The 26,504-nt window shown below is 39.2% G+C and overlaps 1 protein-coding gene and 1 long non-coding RNA gene across 3 annotated transcripts; both read left to right on the top strand.

Annotated features, from left to right (window-relative positions):
* The first annotated feature begins 6,455 nt into the window (after positions 1 to 6,455).
* LOC113306607 lies at positions 6,456 to 10,419 on the top strand. 2 transcript variants are annotated; one of them, XR_003338733.1, is made up of 5 exons: positions 6,456 to 6,620; positions 6,887 to 7,034; positions 7,418 to 8,166; positions 8,238 to 8,303; positions 8,632 to 10,419. It is a non-coding gene; the product is annotated as an uncharacterized LOC113306607 (long non-coding RNA). The 2 variants fall into 2 exon arrangements; XR_003338732.1 differs by having other exon boundaries at positions 6,887 to 8,166.
* An 11,402-nt stretch (positions 10,420 to 21,821) lies between these two features.
* On the top strand, positions 21,822 to 24,635 carry LOC113306893 (geraniol 8-hydroxylase-like). The gene is made up of 2 exons (XM_026555814.1): positions 21,822 to 22,736; positions 23,992 to 24,635. Exons 1-2 carry the CDS (start codon positions 21,855 to 21,857, stop codon positions 24,598 to 24,600), a joined length of 1,491 nt encoding a protein of 496 aa, XP_026411599.1. The 5' UTR covers positions 21,822 to 21,854; the 3' UTR covers positions 24,601 to 24,635.
* The last annotated feature ends 1,869 nt before the right edge of the window (positions 24,636 to 26,504 follow it).

Genomic DNA, 26,504 nt, shown 5'->3' with positions numbered 1-26,504 from the left:
AAAAAAAAATAGAATGAAAAAAATCAATCAAGTATTTATCAATTCCATTCTCTCTTGTTCCAAAAATAAAAGAGAGTAGTCAATGTAAATAAGAGTCATGTAAAGAGTCATTTTGTTGTTTCATTGTAATAAGCAAGGAAGGGTGTATGCCATTGATGTACAACGCGAGTAATTGTGAAATACCTCCAACTCATTCACAATTCTCGTAAAGTCCGGACAGCTAGCTAGATTTCGACCTTGGTTCTTAGCCTGAGAAACTATCTCTTGGTGATTAGTAGTCATAACATCCGATCTTTCTTTACACATGTGTAGATACACTTTACACTCTTATCACATGTCTTTATTTGTTATTAGTGCTAGGATTGTGTCTTGGATAGCTAGATTGACATCTCCATTTTGCTGTGAGCTTAAACTGACTTTCACATGTCACATTTGATGGAATCTGAGCTTATATTTTGACCTAGAACTTTGTAGGTACGTTCTAAGCAAACCTTCACGAGACTTCACTCGTCCACTAGGGACACTTAGTGGTTTAAAAGGCTTAGTGCATACGCTAAATGCATTCGAGAGACCAGCGACAGTGGTATAGGTAGGATTTCCTTAGTTTTGTTTTACTTGAGGACAAGTAAAATTCAGGTTTGGGGGTATTTGATGAGTGCTAAAAAGTGCATATTTCTATATATTTTTCTTGGCATTTAACTCATCTTTTGTGCATTAATTCTACATTTTATCCCATATTCTGTATTTTCATTGTTTTCAAGAATAAATATTTTTCTTAATTAATTTTGCATTTTTAGGTACTAAATAAAGCCTGGTTATCTCACGGAGCGAAAAGAGCAAAGAAACGGCAAAGACTCCCGCTAGGAGGAAGCGAAGAATGATGTTTGCAAGAGCCGGATCAACTAGAAGTGGGCTTGAAGAGGAAGAATTGTTCTTAAAGAAGATATGGGCTTGGCATACCCAAGACCCAAAACCCTCACCCAAATCCATTTCCTATATCCATACCCGTTTCCCTTTCTAGCGGTCAGATTGGATCATCTCAGCATCCTACGGTCGCAGCATCGCCGTACATCAAAGTCTGAAGCTCCTGTCTAACACTACATCACCTAACTCCATCTGGAGCCGTCAGCTTCGTTGTATCACTTAATCCAACGGTCGCTCAGAGCTTGTTTACATCGTGCCGTTCGATTCAATTAGTAAGTGATTATCCAACGGATCTCCTCGTTGCGCATCAACTTCAGATGATTCCGCTCAACACCTTAGCCATCGAACCCATCGACCTAAACCAAACACACCCTTCTTCCCAAATATCGAGTTCTTCTCCTCTACTCCGTCTGCAGAGAAAACTCTGCCATCTCCATCACCACCATCTCTTCCATCTCCACCTCGAACACCACCACTACCACCTTCCCCCGACAAACTCAGTATTCCATCACCACCCTTGTCTCTTCCTTTCTCGTCTGTAGCATCGAGTCCTGATGCTACAAACTCGACAGTGAGAGAAGCTAGGGTTCACAGAAGTCTAGGGCTAGGCCAACAGCGCAACAAGAGCTAGAGGAGGAGAAGTAGAACATCAACAGGGCATGGGTCGAGCAGAATTCACACATGGGTATGTCGAATTTGATTTTCCCCAAAAGTTAGGGTTTGCAAATTTAGGGTTTTGTGAAATTAGGGATTTGATGTAAGCTATAAAAGGGAAGCTGTAGAGAATGCAAAAACTGTTCTTGGGTCATCCGAGAAACCCCCTAATTGGGTTAATTTCATGTTGTTTCAATTTCAATTTCATAATTCAGTTAATTTCAATTTCAAATATTTATTATGTTAAACTTGTTCTGAATCCACACTAGGGTGAGAAGACCCTTAAGCCATGATGGTTAGCCATTAGGTTAGTTTTTGTTGAACTCAAAATAGCTTAGGCTAGTTAGATTCCTAAAAGCTCAATTGACTTGTGATTAGTGGTGCTGTAAGAAGACCACTAATGCTAGGGGTCAGTGGTAGTTCTAAGGGATTAACCAGCCATATTAGTTAGAGACCTAGAAACCTAAATGACCTGTGATTGTTTATGCTTTAATCAGATAGGCAATGCTAGGGGTTAATCCAAGGACTTTAAGTAGTTAACTAGCCACATGACAAGGATTTATCCTAGGCTAACTAGCTAGGTGGAAGAGAATTCTCATCCATCTCCATACACTTCATTCCCATCCACATTCACATCTTCCATGTCCTGTTCTTGTTAATTTTCTTTCATGTCCTGTTTTCAAATTTTAATTTTCATATTTTCACTTTTGCTATAACTGTTAGTTCTGATTTTGTTCACTTCTCACAGCTCTCATTTCAGTCCATTCATGCTCTATTAGCAGTTAGAGATAGCTAGGAAAACTTCATAACACCCCAAGTCTCTGTGGATCGACCTGTATTTGCACATTAGCTTCAATCGACACCGTGCACTTGCGGTATTAGTTTGTAGGTCTTTTTAGAAGCCTACCATCTCCATATCAGCAACACCACAACATTATGCTATTGTCAATAAATTTCATACCATGGCCATGCACTCTTCATTCTTGTAAAGTTCAGTTGAAACTTAATACAGTTTTATCATCTCACAAGCAACTCCAGTTTCCCATTCCAGCCTACATAATTCACTCCCAAAATCATATACATAACCAACATCACTATTTCCAGGATGCAGTTGCAAATTCAGCTCAACCACAACTAAGTCTCAACACAAACAACCATCACAACTGCAAATGCAATTCCTAATACAATATCTCAACTACCATTTACAGTTTTACTATCTAAATCATCTTTATTAACTGACTTCTCACCAGTTCATTCCATAGATATCCAAGCCATCACTTTCATAGCCTAGCCAAAACAATTCCAAAACCCAAACCACAGCACACCTGAAGAAACAATTAAACCTAACATTCATCCATAACTCATCTTAACATCCACCAATGCAACATTCTGAAATGCTCAAGGCTCCATTCTTGTCCTGCACCATCAAACCTTAATAACTACAACCAAGATGGAAGTACTAATAATCTGCAGCAACAGAATCACAAATAATACCATCCCAAAAATCTAATGCTTTACTAAATCACCACCACCACTAATATACACCATTCATACACCATATCACTACCAGAGTCTCTGCTTCATTTATATTCTTCTCAAGTCAGCTGATACGTATTGATCTCAGTACCTTGGTGACTATTATTATTGAGGCGGAATTCAGAATAATAATAGATGAAAACTAAGAAAACATAACACGAAGAAGTAATTCGAAGAAATATATCTTCTCTAGATTATGAACAAGAAAACTATTACAATTCTCTCTTTGTTACGCTCACAATCTCTCTAAACAGTGGATCAACCTTAAACTGTTTGCTAAGCTTGCTTTTGCAATAATCAATTGCCTCAAAAAAATCTCTCTATATGTGCGTGTTAAACCTCCTTTTCTAGGGGTAAAACCACACTCTCTAGATTTAGGTGTGTCTGTATTATAAACAACACTCTAGATCTAAGTGTATTTGCATCACAAACCACACTCCAGATGTCTTAGCTATGAGCTAAACATCTCTATTTATATCTTTAAAGGTTTTCGAAACCTCTTAGGAATCTATTTCCTTATCTAAGAATAATACCTTTTCTAGGTATATTTCTTTATCTAGGAATAATTCCTTTTCTAGAAAGAATTCCTTGTCTAGGTATATTTCCTTATCTAGGAATATCACCTTATCTAGGAATATTCCTTTTCTAGGTATATTTCCTTATCTAGGAATATTACCTTTTCTAAGAATATTTCCTTATCTAAGAATATTGCCTAAAAATCAGTATTCCTTCCCAGAGTAGAAATCTACCCTCAATCCGGCCTAAGGATCACTAGTTCCCGGAGAGAGAAAGATACACATGTATCATGCGCCCCCACTCAAGAAGTTGAACTCCTATGAATTTATATGTGGAGGTTAGGGAACCCGAGAGTTCCTTTCACCCTGCTGAACCATCTATCTTTGCTAGAAACTTGACCTTGACGTCTAATTTGGAAAACATCCATATCCCCTCCTCTTGTCTTAGTCATTATTCGCTCCATAATGCAATCTTCTTCGGTTGGTTCTTCTCGATCAAACCACAAGTCTTCCACATGTGGCAAGATCATCTTGTCATCTACATCATCATCTTGTAACGATGGATCAAACAACTTCAATTGTTCGGCACTAATAACCGATAAAATTCTTAGATAAGGTGGTAAATCAAGACTAAAGGCGTTGTTACCAATCTGACCGAAAATATGAAACGATCCATATCTCAATGGATTCAACTTCTTACCTTCATCATACGATCTTTCCTTATCTAACCTCAACCATACCATGTTCATCTTGTTCTTCTAACGTCTTCTTGCTTCTCGAGTAACTCACCAAGTTGTTTGTAGAGAGATCTAGTGAAGACCATAAACCATAGGAATCTTCCCTAAAAGAAACGAAGCTTGCTCTGATACCAACTTGATACGTCTTGATCTCAGTACCTCGGTGACTATTATTATAGAGGCGGAATTCAGAATAATAATAGACGAAAACTAAGAAAACAGAACACAAAAAAGTAATTCGAAGAAATATATCTTCTCTATATTATGAACAAGAAAACTATTACAATTCTCTCTTTGTTACGCTCACAATCTCTCTAAACAATGGATCAACCTTAAACTGTTTGCTAGGTTTGCTTTTACAATAATCAATTGCCTCACAAACTTCTCTCTAGGTGTGCGTATTAAACCTCCTTTTCTAGGGGTAAAACCACACTCTCTAGATTTAGGTGTGTTTGTATCACAAACAACACTCTAGATCTAAGTGTATTTGTATCACAAACCACACTCCAGATGTCTTAGCTATGAGCTAAACATCTCTATTTATATTTTTAAAGGTTTCCAAAACCTCTTAGGAATCTATTTCCTTATCTAATAATAATACCTTTTCTTGGTATATTTCTTTATCTAGAGAATTATTCTTTTTCTAGAAAAACTTCCTTGTCTAGGTATATTTCCTTATCTAGGAATATCACCTTATCTAGGAATATTCCTTTTCTAGGTATATTTTCTTATCTAGGAATGTTACCTTGTCTAAGAATATTTCCTTATCTAAGAATACTGCCTAAAAATCAGTATTCCTTCCCGAAGTAGAAATCTATCCTCATCCGGCTTGAGGATCACTAATTCCCGGAGAGAGAAAGATACACATGTATCATCAGCAATCTTGTAATTCAAATCCAGTAACTAACAACTTCACCTGCCATCTGTAATTATAATACAGTCAACTCAACAAGAACAACCCATCCATTTTCAACTTCTAACACGACTAGTAGCACCAGTTTAGTAGAAACAATCTTCTTGTCACAAAATTATAATTCTACACCACTAACAGCAATCCCAATTCACTAATTCATCTTCCTTTCAATACTATTCTGTTAATTCCCAATACAAACTCAAACTCAAACCAGAGATTCCATTTCTTCTTTGCAGAACCTTAAAATCAACATCCAACCTCAATCACCTCTAAACAATTCATCTTCTTCATCTGCTGATTCCGATTCAAACACCCTAATTTACAAGAACCCTAACTTCTAGTTGATTTAGGGAAGAACAGAAACCTCAATTTTCTATGAAATCAAAATTAAACTTCATAAATTCATCTACACTTCAATTGACAATAATCTCACTCTATAATCGATCAAAACAAACAATCTCATAAAGAAATTTCAATCAAAAACGAAACCCTAGCTCTGCTTACCAGAATTCTGATTTTCCAGAACTCAATCAACAGCAGCAGCATCACCTTCTTCCTCAGATCAACATGCTACTAAGCTTATTAAGAATCTGTCATACTAAATCAACCTCAAATCGAGACCAACATAGAGGACAGAGAGGAGAAGAGAAAGGGTAGAGACGAAGAAGAAAGAAGAAGGAAAGAGAAAGAAGAAGAGAGAATGAGTTTCTCTCGACACGTTTTGGTGATGATAAGGACAACGAAAATTGTTAAGGCGCCCACGCTTCGGATAAGGGCAGCCAAGTCGGTCTAAGGCAAAATTACTATTTTGCTCCTCACACTAATCTGATGATATCTTCTGTGTCCGGTATCCGAATGACACGTTCAAGTAGACCACTTCACATAACTTCGAAGGTAAATATAACTTACACACGTATCATCCTATATAAAACATGAAAAAGGAAGCTAGATTGGACTGTGGAGGAAGGAAATATAAGTTTTAGTATAACCCAGTGAATCCGGGTTAACCCACTAGTTAAATCATTGACCCAGTAATTTTTCCAATTCGATGACCGGACCGGTTTTCAGAACATTGATCCAAAACCCAAACCGGTAAAAAAAACAAAAAAAAAAAAATAAGAAAAGCAAAACAAAACAAAACAAAAAAACTTTTCGTTCCCTAATTATATTCTCTCTTTCTTTTTTCTTCTCGCCGTTTCGTTTCCCCTTATTCTCGATGTAAGCTCATGTTTTGATTTAATCTCCCATTCAATATTGTTTTACAGGTAAAAGATGTCAAGGCAAGGTTTAGTCTTTTTGGATCAAGTTCTAAAGCGTTGCAAGGCCACCTCAATAAAACAGGTGATTTATGCTTTTTTTTTTTTTTTTTGTTCTAACCTAAAACGTGAATGTTTTTTGTTTTCTCCTCAATTTTGTTTTTGTTCTATTGGTTTTTGATTTAGTTATTAGTCGAGAGAAAAAAAAAAGGACTAAATTGTTTAAATTAGGGTAGGCAGATTTTGAAAAGTTAGGGTTGAATAGTTAGTCTCTTTGGTCAATTGGATGTTCAATTAGTGATATATAACTTATTTTTGATTATTGATTTTTGGTTTATCTCATTGTTGCAGGATGTATTCTCTCTGTCCTTTTCCCTTTCATTGTGTTCTAAAGTGAACGAAATGTCGTTTTCTCACACCATTGGCAGATTGCGTAGCAGTCGGGATGAAAATAATGATGGTGGTGTCCTTTGTACACTCGTGGGAGATAGCTTCAAAGGTAAATATAGAAATCCGGGCTGCATTTCTCCCTCCACGTAATATACTATGTAAGATTTAAATGAGGGGAACTACGAATTCTATCCGTTTTAAATGAACCTACCCAGCACAAAGGGTAAGCTTTTACTTTTTCTATTGTGTGATTTGGATTCTTGGGGCCGGTTGTATGTCCACACCATGCATGTGAAACTTATTCTCATGTGACATGGCATTAATATGTTTTTTATGTACCAAATATTCTCAACTTTAAAGGACATGATCTGTTGGCACTCTTTACTGCTGGTAGGTAGACTACAGATTTGCACCCGTTGGTGATTGAGAGATCTGAGGTACTCTGTTCAGTATGTTTCCAAATTTTAATGTGATTTAACCCGGAACGTATAGGTGTCAAGGTTTCGGATTGCATGGGATAATTATTTTTTTGGCCGACGGATGGAAATATCTTGATTCCCTTGCTGGTCCGTGGTGCACAACTATAGGAGTGAACAATCATCTTACCTCATATTGTTTTTTTGAAGTTAGTCTATCAGCATTGAGTTGGTCATCCCCTGGATAGTTGTACGAAGAGGTCTCAGGTTCGAATGCACTGACGCTGTTTATTCGAAGTTGGTATATCTGCTGGTGTCCAATAATTAAGTTGGTGTTCGTCAATTGCTACTGCTTGATAGTTGTCCAGTATTAGTGCTTATATATTTTTCTGGGAATTTGTAGGTGGGAATGAACAAAAACTTGAATTTATAGTGCTGCTGCAGCTAACAACCCAGTGTTGGGAAACACCTCATTTGATAAACACCCTCTCAATGATTCCCTCTATATTATTAGTCTCTATTGACTTTCGTAGTTGTATTGTCATTTTAATTAATCTATTGTAATCTATTATTGCTACTGCAAAAGAAATTTCTCACAGCCAACACATTAAAAAGCAAATCGTAGAAACAGATGGAGCACGTGGTGGTGGTGGGCCTGGTGGCTTCTGATGCAACATTTATGACTCCTAACAGAATTGGGTTAGTGTTTCTACATCTAATGTTTGCTGTTTTGGAAGCATCTATGATTAGATGTACCAATGCTAACCCAATATTAGTCGGAAAAAGAAAGAAGACACTACCAGTTATCTGTATGTTAGGGGATGGGTAAGTTGAATGTTATTTATCTGGAACGTACAGTGGACGTGGGTGTTGACATAATTTGAAATTCTGTGCAGCTTAATGAACCTATTGAGGTTAGAATTGTGTAGAAGAATTCATGTGGTCTTTCAACAAGAACAGAGGTATGCATATTCTTTTCACTATCCCTGTAAATATCTATCTAATCACTTGCATTGCAAACTACAACTGGGCGTCTTATTGAAACTTTCATTTGACATGGTTTGTGTGCATTTGTCCGTAAAAAAACTAAAAAACCCTCCCTATCATGAGATTAAACTCTGATTGAAATGTTAATCTTGGGACTTTATGTTTGAATCTTGGTTATATGTTAACAATTTGTAAACCCCATCAATTTGTGTCATATCTTGAACTTCTGTGGGCCTTTGTGCAATGAATCTGATGGGAAAGTAAAAAATATAGCTTAATCTTTCTTCGGATTGTGTTTTTCAGGTATATTCTGGTGGAACAGGTTGGTATACCCTTCTTTCTATGTTGATAGCGCACTTGCAGGTAACATAACAACTTACCTTTTTCTCTATTGGGCTGCTTTGCAACTATATTCTTAAAGGACACCTACGAATATGTGGCCACTGGCAACGAGTGTTTATTCTTTCTCTCTATATATTTTTCATCTGCGAATCTCTAATGTCTTCGAAAGGATTTTTATGTTGTTGGCAAGATTCTTTTTATTAAGCAGCCTTGCATCCATCACAGGTATATATAATACAACTATTTCATATCCAGCTTTATTCACTGCACATATCGGTTTGCGAAACTCCGCGTCCCTCAGCTGGACCCTTTTGTTGGGAAGTTAGTAATTCGTGTGGTATTATTATGGACTTACTATGCCTGTCTATTAACAATGTAATCTTTAATTTTCTGTTTCTCTTTATAGATAAATGATCACGAGAATTAAGCTTTTCCACTTTTGTGTAGTGCAAGCATAACTGAGGAGCTTTGTATGTGCAATCTAAAACCTTAGAGCTTGAATCCAGGCTTAGTTCTGTTGTATTAATTCGATTATGGCTTCCCTGATTAGATGTTTCTAATGTGAAGGATCCAATTTCATTAAGTGCGTATGATGTGGGGTTAACTACTTAATCATATTTCTGGCTTGAAAATGAGTTATGGGTTATGTTCCAGGCAATTGACAATGATTGTAATTTATTAGAGATTTTGTTATGATTAATTACTGTTTCTTGGTTTTGTTTATTGGTTTGGTGCTTAATCAGGCCAAATATATGTTACACTGTGGACAGTGTTATTGTTTACTTTACTCCTGAAAAATCTTTGACCTGTATTGTACTGAACAGTATATAAAACGGGTAGTCTTGCAAACCTTTGAATCTTTTTTTTTGCTTAGACTTTTGGGCAAATCTTATATGGAAATGTAGAAATGGGCATGAGATTTTGAGTACTGGAATCTTATCACTTTTTTGAATGAATTAGTTTGAGTTCAGCAAAACGGTGAGTTTCCTGGGCATGTAATGTGTTAGATCACAATATATGCGCAGAAGGGTTAGTTTGTGGAGCATGGAAGTTTTTTTTTTAAACAATATGTTTATTGATTTCTCTTTGATGTGTTACATGGTGTTGATGATAAGATCGTCTTTTTATTCTTCTATTGTGTTGGGATTTATGACAAGCATTATTACCTATAAATTGATAGTGGTAGATGGAATTCATCTTCAGTTTTTACGAACATCCGGTTCTTTACATTACCTTTGATTTGTGAATTTTTGCAAGACCAAAATCTAAGACTGCAAAATATTTATTCCTTAAGAGGGTTTGAACTGTATAAACTAACTTTGGAAACGTTTTTTTTTACAGGTTTGAACTATAATACAAACAAGCCTTCATCTTCGTGAAGATGCACAGTTCATAAGGCGGTGAAATCTTCTACTTCGTGAAGATGCATAGTTCATAAGGCTACGAAATCGTCTAATGATGGAAACGTAGCATCTGTGTAACAGTCGGGCAGCTACCAAGTCTAATCCATGCAATATCACTTGGAAATTGATAGTGGTTTAATGTGTAGCCTAAATTATACGGAGATGGTATTTAGCAGTAACAGAAACGTAGCATCCGTGCAACAGTGAAATAGCTTCAAAGCCCGAGGGCATACCATACAAAGGAATCAAATTCGAAACTGATCTATTAAGATACGTACAGAATTCTATTGTATTTGTATTTTTAGTTCATTTTTACCAAAGTTTGTTCTGACAATTACAGTGATTATTTACCGTTACAATAAATTCCTTTTTTTTTTCTTTTTCTGTTTCATTCTTCAAATTTCGAATCCCAAAAAATACACTAGCACCAAAATATACTTTTTCTTTACAAAATATCCAGGCCCGTGCAACACACGGGGATAACAACTAGTGTAGATAGAAAAACCAAACATATTTATTAGAAACGGAGATAATAAATTTTTAGTGAAACAAATTTATATCCTTTTTAGTGCAACACACGGACATAAAATCGCACACTACATCCAAGGGTGAAACTACTAAACTAAATCAAAGTGAAGATGCATGAACAAATATGAACACAAAGATATACGTGGTTCGACATGATTACCTACATCCACGGGATGAAAGGAGTGATTAATATTACTTCAAGTTTGGTTACAAGTGATGAACTCTCACAATAATGACTTATTTTCTCTCTAAGTGTGAACTTTCTCTTCTTTACAACCTGCCTCTCATCTCTAGATGCCCTTATATTTATAGGCCAAGGCAGGGATACGACGAAATTACAGTGTAAATCATGGTGCATCTATCTCGTTGTTCCTCCTCGGACCTACCTTGATGTTCCTCCGATCTATCGACTGGGCCGATACAGTAGGGTCTCCCAAAAGTTTTGCATCCGAGGCCGATCCTTTAATGTTATTTAGTCCGAGGTTGCCTTCTCCCTTCTCGCTGCTTCGTCTTGACTTTCTTTCTTAGTTTTACCGAGTGTCTTCTGGTCTTCTGTCAGCTTTGTCAAGTGACGGGAGACTTGTCACATCCTACAGCTAAATAGTTGTCACGCTCGGCCCTCGTGATTTCTCTTTCTTTGTGCCTACTTGAGTTATTCAGTGCTTCTCTTCCTTCGTTTCTTGGTGCAACTTAGCCTGGGATCTCGCCACCTAGGCCTGTGGATTATTTACACCTACATTTATGCCCCTTCTTTCACTCGTGTGCTTGATACGAGGGGAAGAAAATTGCTCGACTTCTCACGTCCCTAGTCATGCCGCGAATTCTTCCATGCAGTTCCCCACTACTACTGCCTTTATGACTTGTAACTGTTGCTGCCGGTTACGATGCCTTTGAGTATAAATTGTGCGGCTTCTTCTTCTAACCGTCATTAGTGTTTTCCTATAAAATCAAAAGTTTCTCTCTCCGTGCGATTCTACTCGTTCCTTGCTACCATTAATTCCGGTGACCCTTCTCCATTTTCGCTTTCTTCTTTGGTTTTCAAGTTTACGGTAGATGCCTTGGTTGGTTTTCTTCCTTCGTTGCTTTTTCTTCTATTTGTCTTCGGGTTTCGAGCTCTCCCTTTTGTTATGTAATGGCAACTTCTTCTCCACCCATGACTGACAAGAGGTGCGTGAGTGATAATTTTTCTGATAGTGATGTCGTTTCCCTTGATTCTTTGTTTTTGCTTGAAAGTCCTTCCCATCATGATTATCGTGCTATGAAATCCCTTTTCCCTGACAGCTCTCCTTCGTTTTCATGTAGGGCTGATAAGAGAATTTCTAAGGAACTGTCTGATGATGAGTTCACTAATCAGTTGAAGGAAGAATTAGGCCTTCAGAATTATGAGGTGACTCTTATCCCGGGCCAAACGGGTGTGTTGAGGAAAGACGATGTCGACAAGTTCGAATAGTCGTCCGAGGCGGTTATTATTACTAGGGGGCAGCTCGAGCTTGGTCTTCGTCTCCCGCTATATGATCCTAAAAGTCCCTTCTACTATGAGGTCCTGTCACAGCTTCGTCCTCCCCGAGGTTTGGCTCAGTGGAATGAAAACACCTATCTCCTGATGAACGAGTGGAAAAGGCGAGGCGATGGTCGCTGCACTGAGGCATAGTGGTCGACCTATAAACCATCCGATGCCCCAACATACACTTCTGCCAGTTTTGTTGCTAATTATCGGAGCGGGACTACTACCAAAGGTGATCTTGCTGGATTCGCTGCTATCCCTCATCATCAGAAGGTTCTCCCCGATAGTGTTGCTAGGCTAATGTTGGATGCCGATCCTATTGGTAAAGGTTCTAACAAGCGTGCTCGTCATACGAATGACCTTTATTGGGATCGGGTTCCAGCCTCGTCCGTGGTCAAATTTTGCATTGAAGCTTTCCTCCTCCAGAGCTTCCCTTCGAGCCTTACCCTTTCTGGGTTATTAATGATGATAAGGTATGTTGTTTTTTCTTAGTTTTCTTCGGCACTTGCTGTACTGGATCAGGTTATTGATTATCTTTTGGTTGCCGTAGGTTAAGTCTCAGAGCGAGCCTGTTAAGGCAGCTCTAATTTCTAAGAAGAGAAGTGCTAGCACAAGGGTCGAGGAGGATCAGTGGAAGGTAACAAACATACAACCTTAGTCCTAAGTACATGTACTTTCCCCTGTTTTTTGCCTTCACATAGTCTGACGTAGGGCCTTGTGCAGAAAATTCCTAGGTGCGAGGATGAGAGTGTTGGGGGGGTCCGAGGTTCAAGAGGGTGAGGAGATGATCGACGTCCCATATTTCATTTTTTGAAGAGGTCGCTAAAAAATTGCTATGGCGTCTCGTCTGCAGCTGTAGGTGGTGAGGTTCAGGTTGAGGAGCAGATCCCAAGGCGCAATCCTCCTCGGGGTAGATCAGTGACGAAGGGTTAAACGCCGAAAGACTCGGGTATTGTGATAGAGATTCCCGATCAGCATGATGAGGATGAAATCTTCGGCGATGATGATGAGGATGAAGCTAAGAAAGATGATGATGTTTTTATTGTGGTTTTTGGCTTGCAGCCTAGCGATCCCGGGCCGGCTGAGACTCCTGTGCTAGATAAGGTATTTACTGCTGAGACGGAGGCGTTGCAGAGGTTTCCCCAGAATATCTCTGGGTCGTCATCAAGCGTCCAAACTTCGTTTACTATATCGGTCCCTGTGTACAATTCTCTCGGTGCCCTAACTTCTGTGAACTTTGGTTCCTACACCGATGAGCAGATGATCGCCGCCGTGCCCTAATACGGCGACATCTCGTATACCTTTGACACCATGGTGAGTATCTTACTTGCGCCCGTCTCACTTTTGTTGGACCTGGATAACACACTTTGTCTTAACGGTGAATCCTTAGGTTATGAATCGGGCGAGTTTGGAGGCTGCTCTTCGGCGAAGAGAGGTTCAGCAATTCGAGGCTGTGAAACTTCAGCTGCAGCAGGAGAAGGAGCGATCACACAATCTAGAGCTCGAGCTTGTTGCCGCCCGAGGTATGTTGTCGAGATATCTGCAGTTTTTGATTGAGTTTCTTCGTGTGATCTAGACGCTGATTCAGAATATCTTCTTATGAAGAGAAAATGAAATATTGAAAAGGATCATGTGAAAAATCTGCTGCAACGAATATCTAACAAAGATGGAAGAATAGATCGCCAGGAATACGAGATCAGGCGTCTTCGGGAAGAACTGGAGCGATGTCGGAGATTCGAGTATGTGCCTGAAGAGATGGACAATCTTCGGGTTCATCTGGGTGAATTTCAAAGGCTCGCCGCGGATAAAACATTATTGGACAATACCTTGGAAAGTCAGAATCACTCCCTAAGGCTTCAGAACCGAGATTTGAATGTGGATCGGCAACAGCTCTTGAAGGAGAAGGTTATAGCTGAGCGGTTAAGTCGGGAATCGTTTGAGAAGATTAAAGGTTTCGAAAAATTATCCCAAGACTTGGAATAGGCACAGGCTCAGTTGTCTGCCCTTTAATTAGCCCATAACCGCCAAAGGACCGAGTGGAATGATCATAAAAAGTATTGCCCCGCGAATGAATTCAACGAGCAGTCTTATAACGAACTAACCTCAAGACTTTCAAAGGCCGAGGATGAGCTGTCCAAATCTGTGGAGTCGCTAGAAATTGTGCTACCAACCCTTTCAGGTCTCTTGAGAGCATGTCGGATTGGTTCTGGGATTAGGACGATTTTTTGCCCCTTTGTTGTTCTATGCTGTCTTAGTGGCCCGGGCTAACCGTGTTGTTTGTTGTGGTATCGCAGCTGAATAGGCCGAGCCCGATATCTGGAGCAGAAATTCCTTGGCCTCGAGCGAGAGGTTGGGAAACTGCAGAAGAGTGAGGCTGATATGAAGGCGAAGGTTGTTACTGCCGAGGTTGCTTCTCAACAGCTGAGCCAACAGATTGATAGCGAAAGAATCGCCCACAAGGCCGATCTCGTCGAGAAGATTACTGCTAATGTCAATCATTATATCGAGAAGAAACGTTGCGAGGTCGCTCTGAAGAAAGGAGGATCCAAAGCTGCTCCAACACAAGAATGATTCTATCTTTTGTGGTGTTGCGTCACTAATTTACCCATGATCTCGGGTTGTAATTCGCTTTAACCTTTAACCCCCTTTTCATTGATTGCGTGTTTGATGGGGCGGTGCGTTGCCGTATTCATGGTTGTTTCCTTTCTTGACATATTTTTCCTTTATTTCGAACTCCTTCAGTTGTTATTCAGTCACTCTGCATTTCATATATGATATAATTTAGTACTAAAAATCATTTCTGTCGAACACACTCGATAAGGAGGGTCATCGGGCCCGATGCCATATCCCGACCGAGATATCTCATCACTATCTCTTAGATTCAGTGGAAGGGAAATAGTTGTTCTAGATGCTACGTTCGACGACCCCGAGTGGTTATCAACCAACCAACTCGGTCAAGTGGTCACAGCCACTTGCGATGGGGGTAACCTTTCAGATGTAAGTAGGTTACCTAGTTGAGAAGAATTCGTATCTTAACAAGCTTTGGCATCTGGTTTCCAACCACCAGTACCCTTAGGATACCTCGGCACTTGCACCATTCCACTGCTCCGAGTATCGAATAGCCAGTCGATTGTAAGTCACCTCGGCACTTGCGCATTGCCACTTTCCCGAGTACGAATGACCATTCGAGTGTAACTCACCTCAGCACTTGCGCACTGCCATTGCCCCGAGTTCGAATGACCATGCGAGTGTAAGTCACCTTGGCACTTTCTCACTGCCATTGCCCCGAGTTCGAGAAGATTATACAACAGAAATTGTTGACACTACATTCTAGAGAGGGGAAAGGTGACTTGCTAGATATGATTCTTGATCCATCCCATGACAATGGAATTCAACTTCAACATCATGAAATAAAAGGTTTATTTAGGGTCAGTACTAACTATTCCCTCGGTTTCAATATAATACATGGTCTGGCTTCATGTATAATTAATTTCTCTATGTGTTTTGTTATTACACTTAAACCTCGATAAATGAATGTCATCTGGATGAAGAAAAAATATTCGTTTAGCTGGATTATTTATTTATCGATAAAACCACGAGGGGTAGGAAACATGACATGAGCGACTAATGGTCATTCGAACTCGGGGCAATGGAAGTGAGCAAGTACTGAGGTGACTTACACTCCCATGGTCATGCGAACTTGGGGTAATGGAAGTGCGCAAGTGCCGAGGTGACTTGCACTCGAATGGTCATTCGTACTCGGGGCAATGGCAGTGCGCAAGTGCCGAGGTGACTGACAATCGACTAGCTATTCGATATTCGGGGCAGTGGAAGGGTGCAAGTGCCGAGGTAGCCTAAGGGTACTGGTGGTTGGAAACCAGATGCGAAAGGTTGTTAAGATACAAATTCTTCTCCACTAAGGAACCTACTTACATCTGAAAGGTTACCCCCATCGCAAGTGGCCGTGACCACTTGCCCGAGTTGGTTGGTCTATAACCACTCGGGTCGTCGAACCTAGCATCTAAAACGAATATTGCCCTTCCACTGAATCTAAGAGATAGTTATGTGATACCTCGGTCGGGACATGGAATCGGGCCTGATGACCCTTCTTATCGAGTGTGTTCGACAGAAATGATTTTTAGTACTAAATTATATCATATATGAAATACAGAGTGACTGAATAACAACTTAAGGAGTTCGAAATAAAAGGACAAAGGTGTCAAGAAAGGAAACAACCATGAATACGGCGATGCACCTCCCCATCAAACACGTAATCAAGGAAAAGAGGGTTAAAGGTTCAAGCGAATTATAACCCGAGATCGTGGGAAAATTAGTGACGCAGCACCACAAAAGACAGAATCATTCTTGTGTTGGAGCAGCTTTGGATCCTCCTTTCTTCAGAGCGACCTCGCGACCTTTCTTCTCGATATAATGATTGACACCAACAGTAATTTTCTCGGCGAGCTCGGCCTTGTGGGCGATCCTTTCTCTATCAATCAGTTGGCTCAACTGTTGAGAAGTCGCCTCGGCAGTAACAACCTTCGCCTTCATATCGGCCTCACTCTTCTGCAATTTCCCAACCTCTCGCTCGAGGCCAAGGAATTTCTGCTCCAGATATCGGGCTCGGCCTATTCAGCTGCGATACCACCACAAACAACACGGTTAGCCCGGGGCACTAAGACAGCATAGAACAACAAAAGGGAAACAAATCGTCCTAATCCCAGAATCAATCCGACATGCTCTCGAGAGACCTAAAAGGGTTGGTAGCACAATTTCTAGCGACTCCAAAGATTTGGCCAGCTCATCCTCGGCCTTTGAAAGTCTTGAGGTTAGTTCGTTATAAGACTGCTCGTTGAATTCATTGGCGGGGAAATACTTTTTATGATCATTCCACTCGGTCCTTTGGCGTTTATGGGATAATTGAAGGGCCGACAACTGAGCCTGCGCCCATTCCAAGTCTTGGGATAATTTTTCGAAACCCTTAATCTTCTCACACGATTCCCGACTTAACCGCTCAGCTAAAACCTTCTCCTTCAAGAGTCGTTGCCGATCCACATGCAAATCTCGGTTCTGAACCCTTAGGGAGTGATTCTGACTTTCCAAGTTATTGGCCAATAATGTTTTATCGGCGGCGAGCCTTTGAAATTCACCCAGATGAACCCGAAGATTGTCCATCTCTTCAGGCACATACTCGAATCTCCGACATCGCTCCAGTTCTTCCCGAAGCCGCCTGATCCCGTCTTCGAGGCGATCTATTCTCCATATTTGTTAGATATTCATTGCAACAGATTTTTCACATGATCCTTTTCAACATCCCATTTTGGCTTCATAAGACGATATTCCGAAGCAGTGCCTAGATCTATACTAGCTATCTCGGCTAAAAGGATAACACTAGACTTAGGATATGGACACGAAGAAACTCAATAAAAAAATGCAGATATCTCGACAACATACCTCGGGAGGCAACAAGCTCGATCTCTAGATTGTGTGATCGCTCCTTCTCATGCTGCAGCTGAAGTTTCACAGCCTCGAATTGCTGAATCTCTCTTCGCCAAAGAGCAGCCTCCAACCTCGCCCGATTCATAACCTAAGGATTCATCGCTAAGACAAAGTGTGTTATTCAGGTCCAAAAAAAGTGAGACGGGCGCAAGTAAGATACTCATCATGGTGTCAAAGGTATACGAGATGTCGCCGTATTAGGGCATGGCGGCGATCATCTGCTCATCGGTGTAGGAACCAAAGTTCACAGAAGTTAGGGCACCGAGAGAATTGTACACATGGACCGATATAGTAAACGAAGTTTGGACGCTTGATGACGACCCAGATATATTCTGGGGAAACCTCTGCAACGCCTCCGTCTCAGCAGTAAATACCTTATCTAGCACAGGAGTCTCGGCCGTCCCGGGATCGCTAGGCTGCAAGCCAAAAACCACAATAAAAACATCATCATCTTTCTTAGCTTCATCCTCATCATCATCGCCGAAGATTTCGTCCTCATCATGCTGATCGGGAATCTCTATCACAATACCCGAGTCTTTCGGCGTTTCACCCTCCGTTACTGATCTACCCCGAGGAGGATTGCGCCTTGGGATCTGCTCCTCAACCTGAACCTCACCACCTACAGCTGCAGACGAGACGCCATAGCAATTTTTTAGAGACCTCTTCAAAAAATGAAATATGGGACGCCGATCATCTCCTCACCCTCTTGAACCTCGGACCCCCCAGCACTCTCATCCTCGCACCTAGGAATTTTCTGCACAAGGCCCTACGTCAGACCATGTGAAGGCAAAAAACAGGGGAAAGTACATGTACTTAGGACTAAGGCTGTATGTTTGTTACCTTCCCCTGATCCTCCTCGACCCTTGTGCTAGCACTTCTCTTCTTAGAAATTAGAGCTGCCTTAACAGGCTCGCTATGAGACTTAACCTACGGCAACCAAAAGATAATCAATAACCTGAGCCAGTATAACAAGGGACGAAGAAAACTAAGAAAAGACAACATACCTTATCATCATTAATAACCCAGAAAGGGTAAGGATCGAGGGGAAGCTCTAGAGGAGGAAAGCTACCATGCAAAATTTGACCACGGACGAGGAGTGGAACCCGATCCCAGTAAGGGTCATTCGTATGACGAGCACGCTTGTTAGAACCTTCACCAATAGGATCGACATCCAATATTAGCCTAGAAACACCATCAGGGAGAACCTTCTGACGATGATGGCTAGCGGCGAATCCAGCAAGATCACCGTTGGTAGTAGTCCCACTCCGATAATTAGCAAAAAAACTGGCGAAAGTGTATGCTGGAGCATCGGATGGTTTATAGGTCGACCACTCTGCCTCAGTGCAGTGACCATCGCCCCGCCTTTTTCACTCGTTCATCATGCGATAAGTGTTTCCATTCCACTGAGCCAAACCTTGGGGAGGTCGAAGCTGTGACAGCACCTCATAGTAGAAGGGAATTTTAGGATCATACAGCGGGAGACGAAGACCAAGCTCGAGCCGCCTCCTAGTAATAATAATCTCCTCGGACGACTGTTCGAACTTGTCGACATCGGCTTTCCTCAACACACCCGTTTGTCCCAAGATAAGAGTCACCTCATAATTCTGATGGCCAAATTCTTCCTTCAACTGATTAATGAACTCATCATCAGACAGTTCCATAGAAATTCTCTTATCATCCCTACATGGAAACGAAGGAGAGCTGTCAGGGAAAAGGGATTTCATAGCACGATACTCATGATGGGAAGGACTTTCAAGCAAAAACAAAGAATCAAGGGAAACGACATCACTATTTGAAAAAGTATCACTCACGCACCTCTTTTCAGTCATGGGTGGAGAAGAAGTTGCCATTACAGAACAAAAGGGAGAGCTCGAAACCCGAAGACAAACAGAAGAAAGAGCAATGAAGGAAGAAAACCAACCAAGGCATCCGCCGTAAACTTGAAAACCAAAGAAGAAAGCAAAAATGGAGAAGGGTCAACGGAATTAATGGTAGCAACGAAGGAGTAGAATCGCACGGAGAGAGAAACTTTTGATTTTGTAGGAAAACACTAATGACGGTTAGAAGAAGAAGCCGCACAATTTATACTCAAAGGCATCGTAACCGCCAGCAACAGTTACAGGTCATAAAGGCAGTAGTAGTGGGTAACTTCCTGGTGGAATTCGCGGCATGACTAGGGACGTGGGAAGTTGAGCAATTTTCTTCCCCTCGTGTCAAGCACACGAGTGAAAGAAGGGGAATAAATGTTGGTGTAAATAATCCACGGGGCTAGGTGGCGAGATTCCAGGCTAAGTTGCACCAAGAAACGAAGAAAGAGAAGCACTGAATAACTCAAGTGGGCTCAAACAAAGAGAAATCACGAGGGCCGAGCGTGACAACCATTTTGTTGTAGGATGTGTCAAGTCTCTCATCACCTGACAAAGCTGACAGAAGACCAGAAGACACTCGGTAAAACTAAGAAAGAAAGTGAAGACGAAGCGGCGAGAAGGGAGAAGGCAACCTCGGACTAAATAACATTAAAGGATCGGCCTCGGATGCAAAACTATCGGGAGCCCCTACTGTATCGGTCCAGTCGATAGATCGGAGGAACATCAAGGTAGGCCCGAGGAGGAACAACAAGATAGATGCACCATGATTTACACTGTAATTTCGTCGTATCACTGCCTTGGCCTATAAATATAAGGGCATCTAGAGAGTGAGAGGCAGGTTTTAAAGGAGAGAAAATTCACACTTAGAGAGAAAAGAAGTTATTATTGTGAGAGTTCATCACTTGTAACCAAACTTGAAGTAATATTAATCACTCCTTTCATTCCGTGGACGTAGATAATCATACCGAACCACGTATATCTTTGTGTTCATATTTGTTCATGCATCTTCACTTTGGTTTAGTTTAGTAGTTTCACTCTTGAATATAATGTGCGATTTTATGCTACTACAGTGTGATTAAGACACAAACAATGGCCGCAAGTTAAGTTAAAACAGGGTGACAGACAATGTGGCATTGCCAAGATTTCAAAACTTTGTCTTACAACAAGTCACCGTCATGTTAGTTTCTTGTTTGAGGTGTAGTATTTTGTTTTTTTTTTCTTGTCTTTCTTAAGGATGGATTCAGTGTCCGCCTTTGATCGGAAATTTGTATCTTTCGTTGCAGCTGGTGTCCGCCCCTTTCAATAAAACCCTTATTTACCGATCAAAAAATTGTAGCTGACTTTCATTGGCTCTCTTCCAAACCAAATTATTAATAAACAAATTATTAGCGTTTTGTTGAATTAAATCAAGTGAACGCCAATTAACTTTCGGCGCGGTTTAAGATCGTTACAGACGGGGCTACCAATTTGTTTGGAGCAATGTAGTTAATATCGGATATCGGTTTATCTCGGCCGGGACCGATACACTGGTACGACATTATATTGGGAATATTATCGTTGAAATATCGGTGTAATATCGGTTTCAAATTTTAGAACTATAATTTTATAGAAGACATTTTCTTCACACATTTTCTGTTAAGATATAATAGATACCATCAATTTTATCAAAAACACAAAAGAATAACTTCAATAACTTTAAAGTTCACTACCTAAACTTATATTGAGAAGAAGAACATGATTTGTTGAACTAAATTTCTGAAGAATGCGGTCGCTTTTCCTTTCACTTCTGTTTTTCGGCCGAAGAACACTTCATTTTGGATCGAGTTTTAGGGATTTATCCCTTTCCTTTTATAGAAACCCTAAAATACCCTTGATCTTTACTTAAAACGACTGAAAAAACCAATATCGAATTATCGTGAATATTTCGTATCGGCTCATATCGACCGATATTTTTGGGCAAATATCGTATCGCCGATATATTGCTTCTCGTATCGCTCCAGAACGATATCCGATATTTCGACGATATATCGGCCGATACTGACTACATTGGTTCCGAGGCATGCTAAAAAAATTTATAAGACAAGAAAGCCGTTCTATAGCAATGCCATATCTGTAGGTCGTTTTCACCTGGTACACTGTACTCAAAAGCTCAAGTCTATCATTTCGTCTGTAGTACTTGCCCTCACAGTAACAACTAACGCTCTACATTCAAGAAGTCTGCATGTGGGGAATATAAGGCCATGTGCGTACACTGCATATCTTATCGTACATAGATCAAATATTATATATTCCCATAAAAAAATGCACTTTAGGTCCACGGTACTACGTATCTGAATATTATTGCATTATTGGAACTTGAGGTTTCAAGAGAGAGCAAAAGAAATGGAGTACTTGAATCTTCTTCTGTTAATCCTACTTCCTGTATCACTTCTCAAAATATTTTCATGGATTACTAAATCTTCACCCACAAATCTCCCACCTGGTCCAGCTCCACTGCCCATCTTTGGAAATCTTTTCAAACTCGGAAAGAAGCCTCACGAGTCACTCACTCAATTAGCTCAAATCTACGGACCCTTGATGTCACTAAAACTCGGTTCCTTAACAACAATCGTCATCTCATCTTCAACTACAGCCAAAGAAGTTTTACAAAAACATGATCAATCGTTTTCTAGTCGCACCGTAATAGACGCGGTTACGGTGTTCAATCACCATGAATCTTCAATAGTCTGGTTACCTCCTACGCCTCAGTGGAGAACTCTTAGAAAGTTGACCAATTCACATATTTTCACTACTCAAAAACTTGATTCAAATCAAAGCCTGAGGCACCAAAAGTTAGAGGAACTTGTTTCCTACGTTCGCCGCAATGCAAACGCTGGTTCTGTGATTAATATCGGTCAAGCTGCTTTTACTATTGTTCTTAATTTGATATCAAATAGTTTCTTTTCAATTGATTTAGCTGATGGTTTTGGTTCAGATTCTGTTTGTGTTTTTAAAGATGCTGTTAGAGGAGCAATGTTGGAAGCAGGAAAACCGAATTTGTCTGATTATTTTCCAGTGATTAGATTCATGGATTTGCAAGGTGTGAGACGTGGTATGAGTAAGCATTTTGGAGTATTGGATGAGATATTTGAGAAGATTATACAACAGAAGTTGTTGACACTACATTCTAGAGAGGGGAAAGGTGACTTGCTAGATATGATTCTTGATCCATCCCATGACAATGGAATTCAACTTCAACATCATGAAATAAAAGGTTTATTTAAGGTCAGTACTAACTATTCCCTCGGTTTCAATATAATACATGGTCTGGCTTCATGTATAATTAATTTCTCTATGTGTTTTGTTATTACACTTAAACCTCGATAAATGAATGTCATCTGCATGAAGAAAAAATATTCGTTTAGCTGGATTATTTATTTATTGATAAATAAATATTTATTTATTTAGACGGTATTTTATTTTTAATTAAGAAGTTAAAATGTATAAGAAAATATGTACAAATTTACCTAAAGGGTACTGGTCAAAATTCTTCCCATAATTCAATGGTCATAGAAGAAGCAACCAAGGATTAACTGGTGTCATTTTTAGTTTACGTTATGAAATGTGTTGGACGTCGAACATCTTTTAAACTATTCTAACGAAAATGATGCAATTATTGAATCTCCAACAGACGAAGAAATTATAGAGTCAGTAATATATGATGAGAATGATCCTGAACTAAACGATAGTAGCATCGTGCCAAATATGTCATTCAAAGATGTCTTTCAAGCGATGATCACCATAAAAAATTACTTGCTACAACATGAGCAAAATATTTCAGAAATTATACAAGCATTACATAAAATTAAGTATCCGGTGCATTTTGGTTTGGGTGGAAGAAAAAAACAATCAACCATAGATAAAGAATTAACTTCACATTTTAGTTTAATTCTACATATATTTTTATGTAAAATTTACTAATTATGTATATTGGTTTATTCACATATATATATTTATATGAAATTTAGTGGTTATTCGTTTATATTTCTATATGGCCTTTAAAGATTCAATTTTTTTTATTCATTAATGCATAAAGTGAAGTTATTCATTTATCCCTTTGATCCAAATCGAGAAAGGAAAAAATTATTCATTAAACGAGGTTATTCATTTATCGAACATTCGTTTATCGAGGTTCGGCTGTATGCATTTAGTTTTGTGCCATCAAATTTGTGACAACGTTTTTTTATCGTACGCATCTCTATGACTTTTTGATTAAAATGGTAGTGTTTAGTGTTTGGCAGGGATGGATCCTACAGTTGACTAACAATGGCTCTGGCCCGTTAAAATCTTCAAAATTATGAAAAAAAATCTTTTATTTTATCTTATATTTCTGGTTTAGCCCACTAAATATTTAAATTTAGTCCACTAAAATCTCTTAGTTTTATAAATGTTTTCTTAGCCCCTTGATATTAATTTCTGGCTGCACCACTGGTGTTTGGCTATGTATTCAATTAAATACATTGGTTCATGTATCAATCAGGACTTCTTTGCTGCTGGTACGGATACTACCTCGTCAACTGTAGAATGGGCAATGGCGGAATTACTCCATAACCCATCTAAGATGACAAAAGCTCAACAAGAGCTTTCGGACATTTTAGGGAAAGACCAGCCGATTGAGGAATCAGATATCATTCGGCTACCTTACTTGCAAGCGGTTGTCAAAGAAACGTTGCGACTTCACCCACCAGTTCCATTTTTAGTTCCTCATAAAGCAGAGAACAACGTTGAAATTCATGATTTCGTTGTCCCTAAAGGTGCCCAAGTCCTAGTCAACGTATGGGCAATTGGACGAGATCCTGCCTTATGGAAGGACCCAACTTGTTTCAGCCCCGAAAGGTTTTTAGATTTGAAATCCGATTATAAAGGTCAAGATTTTGAATTAATTCCATTTGGATCAGGTCGTCGAATCTGCCCCGGTTTACCATTAGCACATAGGATGGTACACTTAGTTCTGGGTTTGCTTTTACAATCATTTGACTGGGAACTTGAAAATGGGTTGAAACCAGAGAATTTAGATATGGAGGAAGAATTTGGGTTTACGTTAGCAAAGGCCACTGGCCTTCGAGCTATTCCAGTTATTAGGTTATGAGTGATGGAAGTTCCTAGCTTATTATAGTTCATCACTTTGTATTACAGATCATAAAACATTGTCCTTCAAATTGCTATAGATGCAATAGATGCAAATTGTAATAATGCATATGTAACAGAAGTTCATGCTGGTGTGAAACATAATATTGTGAAGATCATTGCTGAAGTTTTTTTTGCCTGTGATTTAAATTTGTTCTCTTGAGTTTTTATGGTGGTTTGATACTTTGACTCTCTTTTTCCCTCCACATGTGTGCACTTGATAGTGCCTTCTTTCTCGTATTTCTGTTTTCCCTTTGCATGTGCTTCCTGTACCATCAATAAAAACTTTTAGTTAAAAAAAAATATAAATAAATCAGGGACGGGTCTAGCAAGGGGCTAATCCGGGTTATAGCCCGTCCCTTAATTTGGTTAGAAAAAAATGAAACCTGTTTTGAGGTATATTGAATTTTTTTTGAGGCATACTAAATAATGTCAAAATAGGGTCACTAATTAAATACAACATCACCCCTTATCCATCATTTTTGATAATGACATAACTACCCTTACATAATTAGTGTTAATGATTATGATTAGATTTGATTAGTTAGAAATTTTAAGGATTGATTAAAAATAAAATTATTAGTGGTGAATTAGTAGATAAATCAAATTTATGTGAGAGAGTTGGGATTTTTGAGAGGAGGAAGAAGAAGAAGTGAAAAAAAAACTTTTTTGAATTTTGAGATTGTAGTGATTAGAAGTGACCAAAATGGGTGATTCAAATCAGAGGTAGAATTCTATACGAGGTTTAATTTCTTTTTATAAGTTGAATCTGTCAAAAAAATGAATTTTTAAAACCCATATCTACTGACCAGATGAACAGTTCGGCTGATAACTTTTCAGCCAAACCTAGGTATATTTTTAAAAAACTGAGGTTCGACTGAAAAGTCGTCAGCCGAACTTCACTCTGAAACTGACAAATTTAGGTTCGGCTGATTCGAACAAAATTTAGCAAAGTCGCATTAGCCGAACATAGTGTTTCTCTAAATCATACACTAGGTTCGGCTCAAAATTGATACTCCAAGATCAGCCGAACTGATCTTCTGAAAACCCTAATTTCATCTTTGAAATCATATTCTATCGATCAAACAAAATAAAATCAATCAAAAACAAGATGGATTTGTTGCACATACATTCTAAAATACATCTAAGAGCAATGAGATTTGAATTTCGCACTCCAATATCGCTCACTTCGATTCGTGTTTGCTTTGCTTGATCAATTTCTTAATTGAATTGGAGTCCAAGATGCTTGAGTTTAAAGTTTATTTTGATTTTTGATTTTAGGATTTTGAGGATAAGGGCGTTCTAGTAATTTAAATTGTTTAAGGATATATAGATAATTGCACTAACTTTATAAACTCACCCTAAATGGTATAATGAATAAGTATGCCTAAAAAAAAATTAAGTACACCTCAAAACAGGTTTCAAAAAGATTTAGTATATACATCCCGTGGAATTTTACAATTAGCCCAACAGATAGACATAAAATAGCCCAACCATATTAAGCCCATGCCAAATTAGGTATCACTATCAGTGAATAAGCCCAATGAAAATTATGTGTTAAGTTCATTAAAATTATGTTCTTTGAGAAAGATTGTAAGTGATGCAGAACTTAAACTTTGATAGTCCTTCCTTCTTTTTTTTTTTTTGATCGATCAAAAAGAATTGTATTAAAAAACACACAAGTAGTACGCAAGCGAAGACACCAAAATAAGGGGAAAACAACTCCAACCAAAACGAAAAATTTCAGGAATATACAAGAAGCAACAAAGACCTATAGACAAACCTTAAAAACCAAGCAACCAAATTACTTGCGAACTAAATCAAGAGTGCAAGCTACATTTAAGTAAGATTTTCATCTACATCTTC

This window comes from Papaver somniferum, chromosome 8, assembly GCF_003573695.1.
Source record: "Papaver somniferum cultivar HN1 chromosome 8, ASM357369v1, whole genome shotgun sequence".
Classification (NCBI taxonomy): Eukaryota; Viridiplantae; Streptophyta; class Magnoliopsida; order Ranunculales; family Papaveraceae; genus Papaver; species Papaver somniferum.
Note: the sequence above shows the minus strand (reverse complement) of the source record. Positions and strands in the feature narration are given on the sequence as shown.

What these genes read in the sequence shown, in the direction of transcription:
- LOC113306893 (XM_026555814.1), top strand. Translation starts at nt 21,855, where the DNA reads ATGGAGTACTTGAATCTTCTTCTGTTAATCCTACTTCCTGTATCACTT. An exon ending in AAATAAAAGGTTTATTTAAG is followed by an intron (nt 22,737 to 23,991) that starts GTCAGTACTAAC and finishes TGTATCAATCAG; the next exon opens with GACTTCTTTGCTGCTGGTAC.